This window comes from Scaptodrosophila lebanonensis, unplaced genomic scaffold (genome assembly GCF_003285725.1).
Source record: "Scaptodrosophila lebanonensis strain 11010-0011.00,11010-0021.00 unplaced genomic scaffold, SlebRS2 tig00000001-arrow-pilon, whole genome shotgun sequence".
Classification (NCBI taxonomy): Eukaryota; Metazoa; Arthropoda; class Insecta; order Diptera; family Drosophilidae; genus Scaptodrosophila; species Scaptodrosophila lebanonensis.
Window position 1 is genome coordinate 26549862 of NW_022060529.1, and position 14615 is coordinate 26564476.

At 42.7% G+C, this 14615-nt stretch overlaps 1 protein-coding gene across 1 annotated transcript; it reads left to right on the forward strand.

Annotated features, from left to right (window-relative positions):
• The first annotated feature begins 5720 nt into the window (after positions 1-5720).
• LOC115633546 (protein CBFA2T2) lies at positions 5721-9411 on the forward strand. The gene is made up of 4 exons (XM_030531006.1): positions 5721-7082; positions 7149-7328; positions 7600-7725; positions 7797-9411. Exons 1-4 carry the CDS (start codon positions 5727-5729, stop codon positions 8055-8057), a joined length of 1923 nt encoding a protein of 640 aa, XP_030386866.1. The 5' UTR covers positions 5721-5726; the 3' UTR covers positions 8058-9411.
• Positions 9412-14615: the final 5204 nt, after the last annotated feature.

The window sequence follows — 14615 nt, forward strand, 5'->3', positions numbered from 1 at the left end:
CGGCCGTTACTGCAGCGGCAATTAGTCGGCGGCTCAAAGGTGAGGCATACTCTAAGGCGCTCACGCGTGAGTGAGTGTGGCAGCAAATGGTTTGTGCGTGTGTGATTTTCTCTGTTGCTGGCAAAGTGCAGCGCATTTTGACAGCCTGGCGATTGATGGTGTGAATGACGGCAGCTGTGTGCGTGTGTGCGGAGACAAGTGTGTTTATATCTACACCTAGAGAAAATAACGAATTTCACAAATGAATACTCAGATTTGAATTGACTTACATTTAAATATGTGCAATACAAGCGAGAAATCATTTTATTTTTAATTAAATTACTAAATAACTAGGAATGCTATCAAGTGAAAATTAAATTATTTATGTATAAATACTTATATTATTATAAAAACACAAACTTAAATTTATCATTAAAATTTTAATTTTGCACTTCATTTAAAATAGTGCTTTTCTATTTTAAATTACTTTTAAATGTATTTTCAATACAAAAAAAATGAAACACATTTAATGTGTTAACATTATTAGACGAGTTTTCACTAACTGACTAAGTGGTGATCAACGCACGGGCCAAACGGCAAGAGGAAGAACTAAGAATTAAGTGCAAATGGACTCAAAATTAGTTTGTATGCTCTCAGAAGGAATACACAATTGTCTTGCGGCCTGAAATATTATCCCTTGTCTGATAGTTATCAGCATACATTTTGAGAACGATAAGTAACAAATGTTTAATAAAAGCCTCAATACCTAAGTATTGAACCGATTTTTATTTTCGATTTGTCGTCCCTATAAAGTACTTTAAGCACCGATAACTATTTTAATCAGTTTAATTATACATAAAAACCAATCGAGGCTCGGCCAGGGAAAGTAGCAACGTTTTCCAAAAAAACATAAAATGTATCCTAACTACATTTATGGTAACAGCAATTATGTGCGATAAGAAATAGAATAAGTAGTGTGGATAATAAGATTTCCGCCAATACGTATTTTCTGTAAGTGCCTAGATGCACACATATTTCCGCCCGTCTCTCAATAGCAAGTACAAAACACAAATTAACGACAGTTTCGTGGCGCTTTTGATTTAACAGCCGGTTAGAAATAAGTAAAGACCACTCTCCCACAAATCGGGGGCCGCTGCCCGCAGCCCAGTGCAAAGTTTTGCGGGCACTGTTGTTTGGGGCACATTTACCCGCAAGCATTTTCAGCTAGTTTTTCCTCTCCTTTGCTCGTTTGCTCGCTCGTTGTTTATTTTTTGTTGCTTTTTTTTTGCAAAGTTTGGAATGCGTTTGAATTTCTCGTTCATGGCTCCCAAAATAACACGGCTGTTAGCGTTCCCAGCAGCAAAAGTGGCAGAACCAACCAAAGCGACCAAACCAGTCAGAGCGGCAGTGCTAGAGCGCACAAAATTGTTGCCTGCTTTTGGGCGCTGATGTTTGTGGTTCGCTTTGATTATGCCACATTGTGCGGCCGTTGTTGTCGTTGGTGGAAGTACCTGTGGCACAAATTCCCATGAAATGATGTGTAGCCATTAGCTGTCCTTATTTAAGGCGCTTAAATGTCGAGGCCGGTCCTCAGAAATGCCCAGGACATTTCACTAATTAGCATTCATGATGCACGCAAAAAGTGTTGCCTGAAAAGTTTTGTTAAACAACAAATTATTTTGTTATATGTATGTGTTGCTGCAAAAATACGCCCCATACGAGAAGAGCAACATCCAGAGCAACAACAAAAACAACAACAGCAGCAACTACATTGTCTCCAACAGCAACAACAGGCCAATGATGATAAAGATGATAATGATAATCAACAGTGCTGCTGTTGCGGATGATGAATATTTGCCAAAATGATTGTTTTCCCAAATGACTCTGCCAGCAGCAACGGCAACGGCAACGGCAACAGCAGCAACACAACAACAACAACAATAACAAAAACAAGCAGCAGGCCAACTAAACTTGCCAACGTTTCGTTTTGTACGTTTTGTGCACGCTTCAATGCAATCTATGGGACGCAGCTGTGCAAATTCTGTTGCCCACGCACACACACACACACATATATATATATATTTCACACAAATGTACAAACACATCCAGACAGAGAACCAAAGAGACATACAGACGTGCAGGGAGAGAGGCGAAAAAGCCCCATGCAGGCGACCAAGCAAGCCCATGCGGCGTATACGTAACCTTAAATCGATGTCCCTCTTTCAGCCTCTCCTTCTCTCTCTCCTCGACTCCACTCTATCTATCTTTGCTGCTTCCACTTGCTGGCTGGCAAACAAAACACATGACATAAGCCCTGCTTTTGAAGCTTATAGTGCTGCCTGGCGAATGTTGCGCCAGCAGTTGTTGCACACACACACACACATATACAAATACACCCACACATTCGCACAAAATGGCCATCATTATGTTTTAGAAAATATGTGAATTGTCAACACAAAATTCTGTAAATAGTTTTTTGGCCAACCAAACCATTTTTGGTTTTTGGGACCGACTGCCGCTGTTTATTTTTTAGGCCAGGCTAGCCCAGCTGCTGCTGCTGCTGCTGCTACTGCTGCCGGTGCCACTGCTGGTGGCCAGTACCGCAGTCCGAGCCCACACACAACTTTCGACCAGTTGTGGTTTTGTGTGCAGGACACAAAAGTTTTAAGCCCAAAACCAAGTGCAATATTTTACAATTATACACAAAAGTGTTGAGTGTTGTCGTTCTCCCCCCTTCTTATTGTTTTTGTTTGTTTTATTTTTGCCTTTTCTATAGCTCTTGTTGTGTTTCTTCTGTTTCTGCTTCTGCTGCTGCTGCTTCTTTTTGTGCTCTCTGTTTTTGCATGCCAGCAGCCAATTACAGTCTGCGGCATGTGATCCATCATTGTCTATGTTTGGCGTTTGATAAGCGCCGCCGAGCTCAGCTGAGCTGTGAGTTGTGAGTGATGCGCTCATGTGAGTGTATCTGTATTTGCGTTTGTGTGTGTGGGTGTGCGAGTGGGTGTGTTTGTATGTGTGCTCCTTCGATTGGCATGGCGGTAGCGTGCCTGAATGGCTGTGAAAACACAACCAGTTGCAGCTGTATCCACAATCATTATCACAAAAGCAAACTGTGCAGTCCACAGAGGCAGCAAGCCCGAACTGGATGGTGGGGGCAACAGACGCTGCCACAGACACAGCAACATCGACTGACTGCCATAGCCATCGTCATCGTCATCGTCCTCGCCGGCGTCATCATCGTCAGCAGCAGCAACATTTGCACCCACAAACACACACACACACACACACACTCACACACACAAACAATTTCCATTAGCTTGCGCAAACAAAGTTTCTGTGTTTGGGTCGCAATTGCTGTTCAGGCGACAAAGATTTACAGAGCATTAGTATCGTTTGTGGGAACAATTTGCCAGAGTAATCATGATATTACTGATTTTACTTATAATTTGCAATTAATTATAACGAAAAAACCTCTAAGACTTAATTAGTGTTGAATATTTTTAGTGTTTCCCCTGTTGGTTATAATTAAACCGGGAAATTAATTTAATAATTCGAATCTCATGCGAATCAAATCGCTCACATAAATACTGTATATTTCTTAGCTACTTACTCGTAGCTACGCTTAGATGTGCAAATAGTTTGCACACAAACTTATAGAAAGTATGTCCCTGGCTGATCATAGTTTAGTGGAACAGGGGCATAGTTAAGGGATTGCTATCACAAGCTAATTTTGTTAAGTGAGGACTTTCCAGGTAATTTGATTAGCTGATAATTATGACTTAGCTTTTGTAGGTTATTGCATTGACCTTATGACTATAAATGAGAAAATTAATTACGCGAAATAATAGTAATATAAATATATTGCTATGTCTTAGCGCTTACTATGAAACGTCGCCTCCAAAATGTTATTTGACTAATCACCTAGCTAGAAAAGCGTTTTATATGAATGTAAATTTTGACAGCAACAATTATAATCCATAATAAAGTAGAGTGAGCGATAGAAGCCATGGCGTGGAAAAGTTGTCTTCTTTTAATTTTCGAACCCCATAAAAAAACGATGGGTCGATAATACGCACCCTTTTATATTTTGAGTACAAAAACAATAAATTTTATTTCATTCTTATATTACTTTGTCCAATCAGAGACAATAGTTTCGAAACAAGCTTTTTAAATATTTTTTTGATGCAATTTGTTCAACCTATGACCAAAAAATTATATCCAGAGAGATTCCTATGTATGATATCCTTTGCAAATTGGTTTTCCCCAAGACTCCGAAACCTCCTAGAAAACAAATGGCTGTGGAGCATTTGGAATTAACCAAGCTACGTATTGTCATTGCGATATAACAAGGAACCCGCGGAATTCCTACAAAAAATTTTTGTTGGTTTCGAGTCATCTTTGCAAACCCATAATGGTCCGTTTCATATGCATACTATAGACGCAAGCTTCGTCATTTGCCAAAAAACTAGGTTAAAATAATTCTATATATTCATCACAAATAAGGAACAGATCGTAGTGCAATGTAATTAGATGACAGTAAATGGCAGCAATTTTAGTTTGAGCCAAGTGTTCCGAACGGCAGAAGAACGACCCTGCAGGCCAGAAAAATAAAAGTGCTGGTTTTCCAAGGCAGTTGGAAAATTATTTTCCTTCATTAAAATGCCACAAAATACTTAAAACTTTCGTCAAATGATGTGTAGGAAGCGAGTTAAAAAGTAGGCTGGCATCCCTTTCGGCTGCACTCACCAGCGTCTAGATAAGATGTTCTAACCACCACTGAGCTTAACCAGCTTATCTAGAAATTGCTTAAAGCCTACAAAAACCTAATTAAAATTCTTAATCGGACATTGCTGTCGAAAGCGGCGCCATCTGACAGAATTGGTGGAAAACGCTAGATTATGGTTTTCGGTACTTTATTTTCGGTAATGACCGAGATGAGATGAAATTATATTCTGCTAACATCTGGGATATACTTAGACAGAACTGAGAAGTCGGAATGGACAGACAAAAGACAGACATTAAAATATGAATTTAAAATACTTTATTGGACGCCCAGTGACATCCGCTATTGTGTTCTGTAATTCCGTAGATTGTGTGTCGCCTGCTCAACGTTATCATCGTCCTCAATCCTCCATCTGTGTGCTGCGGCTTTGCATTAAGCTTTTCATTTTTGAGCTATAGCTGAGTGGCGGTACTTGGCGGGTGGTGTCGCCTCTGTGCACCCCTTTTCTCCAACCCTCTTCTGGGTATATCTTCTGATTTGCCTGCTAACCAACCAAAAATGTTTGCTAATTTATTTCCCATGTTCAGACAAATTTGTTAATGTTGCACGACCGAGCGAGCGCCCGCTGTTAGTCCCCAAGTTGGGCATGGACAAGTGCACGTCCTTGTTGTGGTCACCACCGATGTGTATAGTGTACGAGTATGTGTGTGGGTGTGAATTTAGTTGGTACAGCAGTTTCCGATATCAGGCAACAAATGCTGCTAATGCATTTGTAATGCGCCTCAGCTGCACATCCTGAGCCTGAGCCTGAGCTGGAGCCTGATCCTCTGCCCCACCACCGCCTCTTCTTCGTGTTTGTCCGAATGCGTGTGTGTGTTTGTGGCTTGTTTTGCAGATGAAGCAAAATGCATGCATGTTGTTTATTATGAAAGTTGTTAACAACCAGCCGCCAACTTGTGACTTTAATCTCACTCTCCCTCTCTCTCTCTCTCTCTTTCTATGTCTCTCCATAGGCAACAGCAACATGAGCAGCAACAACAACAACAGCAACAATGGCGACAAGTCCAGTACATCCTCATCTGCCTCCTCGGGTGGCAGGGATAGGGAGAGCAAAGACATCGCAGCCAGCAGCGCAGCTCACAGCACACAGTCCAATGGTGGGGGCAGGGATCGAGAACGTGAACGTCTTTCCCGCAGTCCGCCGGATTCTCCGCCGGAAGCAGCACGAGGTGTTACCATTGCACCCCGCTCTCCACTCTCTCCACAAAGCGGATTGCTGCACTCGCGTCCACAGCGCAATGCGAGCGCCTCGCCCGTGGTTAATGGAGCCTCGGCCACTTCCCCGCCACCCCCGCCCCCTTCATCAACACAGGCAGCCACACTGGCAGCTGCTGCAGCTGCAGCTGCCGCTGCAGCCGCACATGTGGAGCAAGCTCGTTTACTGGCCAAGATACGCAAATTTTTAGGCTCCCTTGTCCAGTTCTCGCAGGAGCTGCAGCCAGAGGTGAGCGAGCGAGTTCGCGCCTTGGTCCTCTCGCTATGCAGTGGCGCCATTTCCATCGAGGAGTTCCGACTGGCCCTGCAGGAGGCCATAAACCTGCCGCTGCGTCCGTATGTTATGCCGCTGCTCAAGAACAGCGTTGCGCTGCTACAGCGTGAGATTTTGGCACTGGCACGCGCCACAAACCAGTCGCCTTTACAGTACGTAACCTCCAATGAGCAAGCGGTTATGGAGTTCGCGCCGCATGGCGTAGCCTGCGGCGAATTCAGCGACATTTTTGTGCAGCTAGAAGCGTCGCCAGGCTCGGCAAATGGGCTGGTCAAGCGACGTTCCTCCGACTCCATGATGGAACATGGAGCGCACAACGGGCTGCAGGAATGGAGCGAGTATATGGCGAGCGCTTATCCGCCGCCCACGAAGCGGCTGGCCATGACTCATGGTCATGCCGTGGTGGGCCAGCCTTCACTCTTCGACTACAGTGCTGGTGTGGAGCGGGCCGATGTGTCTGCTGGCGGCTTTTTACCGCGTGATGACCGTGAGCTGCGTCTGAATGAAGCCCAGGCACAAGCAAGGCATGCTGTGCCCCCACCCGCGGCTCGTCCGCCCGCCTCCAACGCCGCACCCGCAAGCGGCAATGCGGCTCCTGTTCCTGCTGGTGGCGAAGAGGAGTGGAAAAACATACACACCATGCTCAACTGCATATCGGCCATGGTGGATAAAACCAAGCGAGCTATTACCATTTTACAGCAACGAGGCATTGAGCCACAGCATGGAAACAACAGTCAAGAGGTGACGCCCGCGGCCCTCGTCGAGCTGCGACGCCAAACGGAGGAGAAGGTTGCCGAGTTCAAGCGCAATGCTGAGGATGCAGTCACTCAGGTATGTTCGACTACTTTGGCCCCGAATCTCTTAACTTGACAATCAGCATCTTCGTTCCATCCGCAGGTCAAGCGGCAGGCGGTTATTGAAATACAACGGGCTGTCGTTGCGGCAGAGACTCGAGCCGCTGAGATTATGACGCAGGAACGTCTACGTATGGAAAAGTTCTTCATGGAGATGAGCCGGCATTCGAGTGGAGAACGCGACCTTGATAATAAATCGCCCTCGATACCCAGCGCACAAAATGTAAGCAAAAAAAGAGGGCTCTATGTTCAAAACTGTCTCTTAAGCCCATTCTTTAATGTCTTCAAAAAAGACCGTGCACATATAATTAATAAAAGATGCATTGCAATGGTACGAACGCATCAGCATGTTTGATTTTATCGTTTTCCTTATTATCAGAAATAGAATAATAAAGTAGGAGTTAATGGAACAGTATATGGATCAATCATGAATATATTAATATTTAATATTTTTTTCTGGATACTGTTCATTCCTCACTTGTGTCTTCTTTCAGGGAAGCAATTTGCAGCAACAGTGTTGGAACTGTGGACGCAAGGCCACGGAAACCTGCTCCGGGTGCAACATGGCACGCTACTGCAGCGCCTCTTGTCAGTACAGGGACTGGGACAGTCATCATCAGGTGGGTTTCACCCGCAAAGGTCTTCAGTCACAGTCCTCTGATGCTTTTGCTGCTCTCGATTTTGCTTCCAGGTCTGTGCTAATTCACGGGCCACCGAGCTGAGCGCCAAGCACTTGCACAACGCTAGTCTCCGCAGCGCAATGGCCACCCGCTCGCCGCCCACGCCCACCACGACGGCGACTGTTGCTGCCTCTGCTCACTTGCAGACTGCTCCACAGTCAGCTGGAGGACGGGAGGCTCCTGTGGTGGACGGCAGAGGTACAGGAGGCGGTGCCTCTGGCGGTGCAGCCACGCCCAGCGCCCTGGTGCCCAACGGTTTGGGCTCCAAATGACGCATTCGCATGATGAAACCTAAGAAGAAATACTTGTGCTAGTCAAATTAAAGCGCCGCATTATACGAGAGGAGGAGCAGGCGCATAATACACATACATACATACACACGCACACACGCACGCATACTACGTCACGAACTATGTAGTGTATGGAAATATGCGGATATACTTATCACCGATTAGCGGAGCATAAACCAAAAAATAAGAAATCAAAATGATCCAGGAGAAGGAGCTGTTGTCTGCATTCGGTAACTAATAGTAGGGCAGGCTTTGAGGTACCCACATCTATATACATACATAATGATAATGGCTAAACATACGATAAAGGATACAGATACTTCAAGTAACGCAACTATTGCACTTGCATTTTAATGACACTTGATAAGCATTTCCACAATACATATTTACATTTTCGAGATATTATTGCATTCAGTGTTTTTTGGAACACCCCATAGGAGAAACGTCATATCTGCAAGGCTGTTTGGTTGGTGTGGGCAAAATTTAATGTTGGCCATTGGAAGTGTACTACCCATAACTCGAACAAGATCGGATATTGTTCTCAGATTTAGCAAAGTTTGTTAAGTTCCCCCATTCACCAGATGTTTCTTCCTAATTGAAATCTTTCGTTAAAGACCCTGATTTTCCATCCTGAATACGCTGAAGGTTACTTTAAGGCTCTTTCCTCATTCAGTTAAGAATCTGTTTAGGTGTGTAGGTAAAAAGGATATTTGGAAAAATGAAGAATTTGTTTAGATATGGTGGTATAAATGTTTATATTTAGATCTTGGATATGTGTACAGCATACTTTTATTTGTATTTTTTTCCCTCTGTAAATTGTACATAATTAACCCTTTTATTGTTATTAGGCGATTTCCCATTTGCATAACTTGTTTTAAACGCAAACCCCTGCACCATTCAATTAAAAGAATCTCCCCTTTCCAATTCAATAGAAATTCACTTGGTTCCAAAAATGTTGCAAAACAAACCTGTATATCCTTGTTTTCTTTATAAAATGGCATTTTTAGAATCTAACTAACTCCTGAGAAGAAAAGTTTCTAAAATGTAAGTCTAATTGAAAATGGGAGCATTAATGGACTACAATTTTGCCATATACATCAAGCAGCCCGTAACGGCGTTTGGCACACGAATGACATCAGATTAGATAATACAAAAAATAAATAATATAAAGAAGAAATTAATTACATTTTGCAGCAGCACTTACCAGTCCTTTAAGACTATTTGCACACATCTATAGTTACGAGAATATGCTAATTATACAAGAAGTACAATTGACTTCGAATCGAATGAATTATTGAAAACACTGTAAGTACATAGGCAACCAAAAAGAACATAAGTAGTAGCTCGTATTATTATTATCAAATATTATTGCTAATTTATTGATTATATTTAATTTATTAATTAGTATTTATTATATGTATTATGAATCAAATATTTAAATGTACTTTACCATAAAAACAAAAAACAAAAAACAGAAAACAAAACGAAACGAAACAACAACAAGAAAACCAAAATGAGTAACTGTTACATTCAATTCGAAAAGGCTAAAACAAAATGGAAACCCAAGAAATAAAGTGTTTAAAACCAACAATGCCGTATGGCCTTTTCATGTGATCAGCAACAAAATCAGCAATGGCGTGTAAAATGCAACAAGACAATGGCTATGATATAAGCATTAGTGTGTGAGTGTACGTGTGCGTGTGCGTGTGTTTGTGTGGGAGTGCGACTGGAAATGCTGCAAAACCACAAACTACTAGTGATGAAATTTCAATTATCGTCACTCAACTGTGCAAATCTGTGTGTGCTTGGCATTCTCTGCGTTGGCTGGGCTTCTGTGTGGCGTCCGTGTGGCACGCCCAGGCGCACACCTGCTGCTGTCGCAGTGCAAGCAAAAGCTCGTTAGTGACTACCCTCCCACCCCTGCCCGCAGTTCTTCAGCTCCCCCAACCACATCTGCACATCCACAACATTTGTCGCTTACACACAGGCACATGAGCCTGCGGCTTCCCAACACACACGCACAACACACGCACACACACACACACACACACACGCAAATAAGCTTACCTTAACTTTGCTTTTGCCTCGGTGCTGGATCGTGTGTGTTTATGTGTGTCTATGCTTTTTCGCAACCCTTCAACTGGAACTCCAATGAGGACGACGACGATGATGATGGCATTTTGCTACCTGACTGATTTTCTAAAGCCAGTGAAGAATGCGATGCGGCTGTCAGGTTGGTTAACCAGCGCATATTCAAATAGCAGCACGTCCAGCACAGCTGCCTGTCTGACCCTCAAACCCTCAGACCATCAGACCCCAACCCACCATCCATCCATGGCCAGACCAACTAGTCTTGTAAGCCTTGCGTATGCTGTCGCTCCCGTTTGTCCGTCTATTTGTTGGCATTGTGTTAGTCGCTCGTCGTTCGTCGTTTGTCGTTCACTTCTCTTTCGTAAGCTTCTATTTAACATGCAGTTGTCGTTTGTTATCGCCTGCAGCCACAGCTCAGCTAAGCTAAGCTTTAACAAAGGCCAGGACATGTTGTCAACAGCAAACATTGCAGCAGCCTTCTACCCGGCGAATCCTTCTCCATCCGTACAGCGGTGTGTGTGTGTGTATGTGTGTGCATATCGCCGATATCCCATCGATCTAACAAATAAAAACAATTTAAGCACATTCACATAAAGAATGTTTAATTAAAAAGCTTGCGATTCCAACTTGCACTGAATGTGCCTTGGGGCCAAATATACAAGTATGTACTTATTTATCAGAAGTGGAGCTCGACAGCAGCAGCAACAGGGACAGCAGTGAGGAAAACCTGGCAGCCCGGCAGCCTCCCAGGCTGGAAGGCAGACAGAGGCAGACAGAGTCAGGCAAAAGCAAGGCAACGCAAGCCAAGGCAGCAATTGTGCCATTTCAATCGACATCTGTTACTGATTTCAAAGAAACTTTTGTTGACAACACAAACAAATGCCGAACCCCGCATGCCAAACGCACTCCCACACACACACGCGCCTATACACACACACAAACACAAATTGACGACGTCGCAACGTTGGTGGGGTGGGTGGTGTTTAGGCAGGAGGCGTGCAAGGTACAAACGTTTGACGCTTGTCTGCACACGGGGAGGACGGAGGGCGGCGGATGGGAGTTAGCTTGGCAGCGTGTGCTCACGTGTGTCCCGAAGTGCCGCACAGCTGACGCTAACGTTATCAGCAAAGCGCCAGCGCTTGTATGTATGTATGTGTATGCGTATATGTGTGTTATTGTTTTTGTGTGCCTGCTACAAACGAAGTTGACTGAGGTTGCCTTGCCTCAGCTTGCCTGCATTTGAAGGCTCTGCATGAATATGCCGACATCAGTGTATGTGTGTGTGTATGTGTATGCATGTTTTTGGCGTCCCCATTGTCGATAATAATGGCGCGCTGGCAGGCAGAGGCAGGCGAACAGACAGGCCGAGACGCAAACAGGCGAGGCAGCTTCAGCTCACAACTTGCCGCCAGTGTTGCCGCTTTTGTGCGCGTAACATGTGTCAATTACAGACGCACACAAACACACACACACAGACGCCACACAAACACAGCCATTCCCGCTGCACTACCAGGCACACACACACACACACACACGCATATAAACACACACACAATAATGTGCACGCCGTACCTCTGTGTCCATAACTCAAAAATCTGCCAAAAGTATGCGCACAATTTTTTATATGTGCCGCCTAAAAGTATGCACATATTTTTATGGCATCGCTGCTGCTGCCGCCGCTGCTGCTGGTGCTGCTGTTGGCATTTGACAGCAGCAATTTTGGACTGCCGGCACAACTACGACGGCCACGGCAACGGCAACGGCTGCCGCTGCTTTATGTTAATTCAGTTTGTGTATTGGCTCCGTTTCCTGATTGGTCAGAAAGGCGGGTCGGCGTGGCTTGCTGTGGAACTGGAAGTCGGCGCATTGTTTTTGCTTCCTGTTGCCGGCACATAAAAATGTTTTTAATTAAAAAATATTTTCCCTGCGCGACAATAATTAATCGTATAGTACACTGCTCACGCACATTTTAATTTTAAAGACCCATCATGATTGGTGTTCAGCTTCAATTTCTGCTGAAACCTAAACGTAAGTCCTGAAATTTGTTATCCTAATTATTTCTAAACACGTCTAACCTGTTGTTTACAGGCATGATGTCCAAGATCAGACTGACGATTTCATTTAGATCTTATAAAATATATGTGTTAAGTCGACAAATACATTAAGTAAATAAATTTAAGAAGTTTTTATAAAATCATTTAAAAATCAATGCTATATAGTTTTTTCGAAGCTGTCCGTATGCGGAGTCAAACTGAATAATGTTTTTCAAGATGAGCCGGAAAATTTAAATCATATGCATGACGTTCATCAAATTTTACTTCGGATTGCGTCCATATAGTAAGTATGTGACTATTTATTTGTGTCTCTGTTGGTGTGAATGTAAGCAGCTGATAAATTACGGCGTGCTAAGAGGGCAAAAGAAGCTACAACTGTGACAATTAATTTATAGTGGAATACCAAACCCAGAACTGTACTCTGATCAGCCATGATGATATTGGAACAATTTTTAAGACGGAAGTTCAATTTGGATTAAAAATCAAACAAAGCATATAATTGTGCATTGTTATTCAAATAAGTCATTAGCTTTTATTAAGCTTAGCTAATGTGGATCGGTTAAGCATGCACAAAAGCTGCATGTACCTCAATCATTCTGCAGGCGAATGTAATAAATGGAGCTGTTATCGGATAGAATAAGCTTCACACAATCGACACACATGAGCATACGGTAATAAGATAGATAGAATGGGGATCATTCATAAAGGTGAACAATAAATTGCTAAGATATTCATATTAGGGTATGCCAGAAGTTACATAAACAGGTTTGAAAATATTTAATCTGAGCAAATAATAATTAAGTAACACCTCTGGAGCCAAATATATTTATAGTGTGTCTGACTTAAAATTTTAATGGCATAGGAACAAGGCAGGACAGTATGAAGATTTTAGAGAGTGCGTAAGAATTGTCAGTAAGAAAAAATTGTACGATTATTTCGATTGAAAGTTGAAGTCACGTGTCTCAAGTGTTTTAGTCTCCATATGCAAGAGGTACGCAATGGAACTGAGTTACAATTTTTAAAGTTTTTCGTTGATCATATGCAGAAATTATTATTTTAACGCAAAATGCATTATTTGATCAAAATTGTATTTTTTTTGTCCCCTCCTTAGGAAAAACCTGCGAACGGACTTGTCCATATGTGTTAAGATTTTGAAATACTATGCTATTTGAAGTATCACGCAAGACTTGCATTAACCCCACACTTTTTATACTCTATTATACTGTACATGAAATGTATATTAGAGTATATTAGATTTGCGCGAGCTGAAAAATGTAACAGGCAGAAGGAGGCGTGGCAGACCCCACAAGTATATATATATTCTTTATCAGCGTGACAAGACGAGTCGATTTAGCCCTGTCTGTCCGTCTACTCGTCCGTCCGTCTGTCCGTCCGTATGATCACCTAGATCTCAGAGACTATAAGAGATAGAGACACAAAATTTTGCACAAAGATGCCTTAGGAACACCAAATTTTAGTCCAAGATGCCTTATGTGAATACGCAGGAAATGTGTATTTTGGAATTTCCCTCCCTCCCCCCTCTCCCATGCAAATTGCGATTTTTTCTAACTCCCGTAATTCTTGGAATTTCGAATTTTGCAAATACCCCCAGTTGGTTATTATGTGCCCGTATGCCAAGTTTCACTATGATAGACCGATTTAACAAGAAGTTATAGCCATAAATATATTTGCTGCTGCAGCGCTGCTCAAGCGCTGCCCGCGACTGCTGTTGATGCTGGTGCTTTGGTTGACTGCACACATGTTTACACAGACACGAATAGATGCGCATAGGCATACATACACTCACACAGACGCAATTGCTATGTAAATGTGCAATTATACACCCTTTACGTGAGTTCGAATACCAAGAAAGGTAAAATCGATCAAAATTTTTTTTTTTAATTTTCTTAATTTTTTTTATTTTCTATAATTATTGTAAACATATGTACAGAGTATTTCAAAGTCGGGACACCCGACTTTAGGTTTTTTACTTGTTTTATATTTAAGTTGTCATTTATGAAGTGGTTGAAATTGAATTGTTAGTCATTTAAGATAGTAGATGTTAGATTGAATTGTTAGTCATTTAAGTTAATAGAAGTAAAATTGAATTGTTTATTTAAGCTTAAGTTTGTAATAGAAGTCAATGTTGTCATATCTTGCGCCACTGTACAAATGAGTGAATCCAGCTGTCAACCTAAGCAATCGCGTTTTTATGTTGCCGAAAATAAACATTGTCTCTCTTCTCTTGTGACCACCGAAAGTATAAATATTCTGAATCAGCATGACGAGTGAAATCGATCTAGACATGTCAGTCCGTCCGCCTGTCCGTCTGTATGAACGTAAGGATCTCAAAAACTATAAAAGCTAGAATAACCACAGTTGGTATCCAGATTCT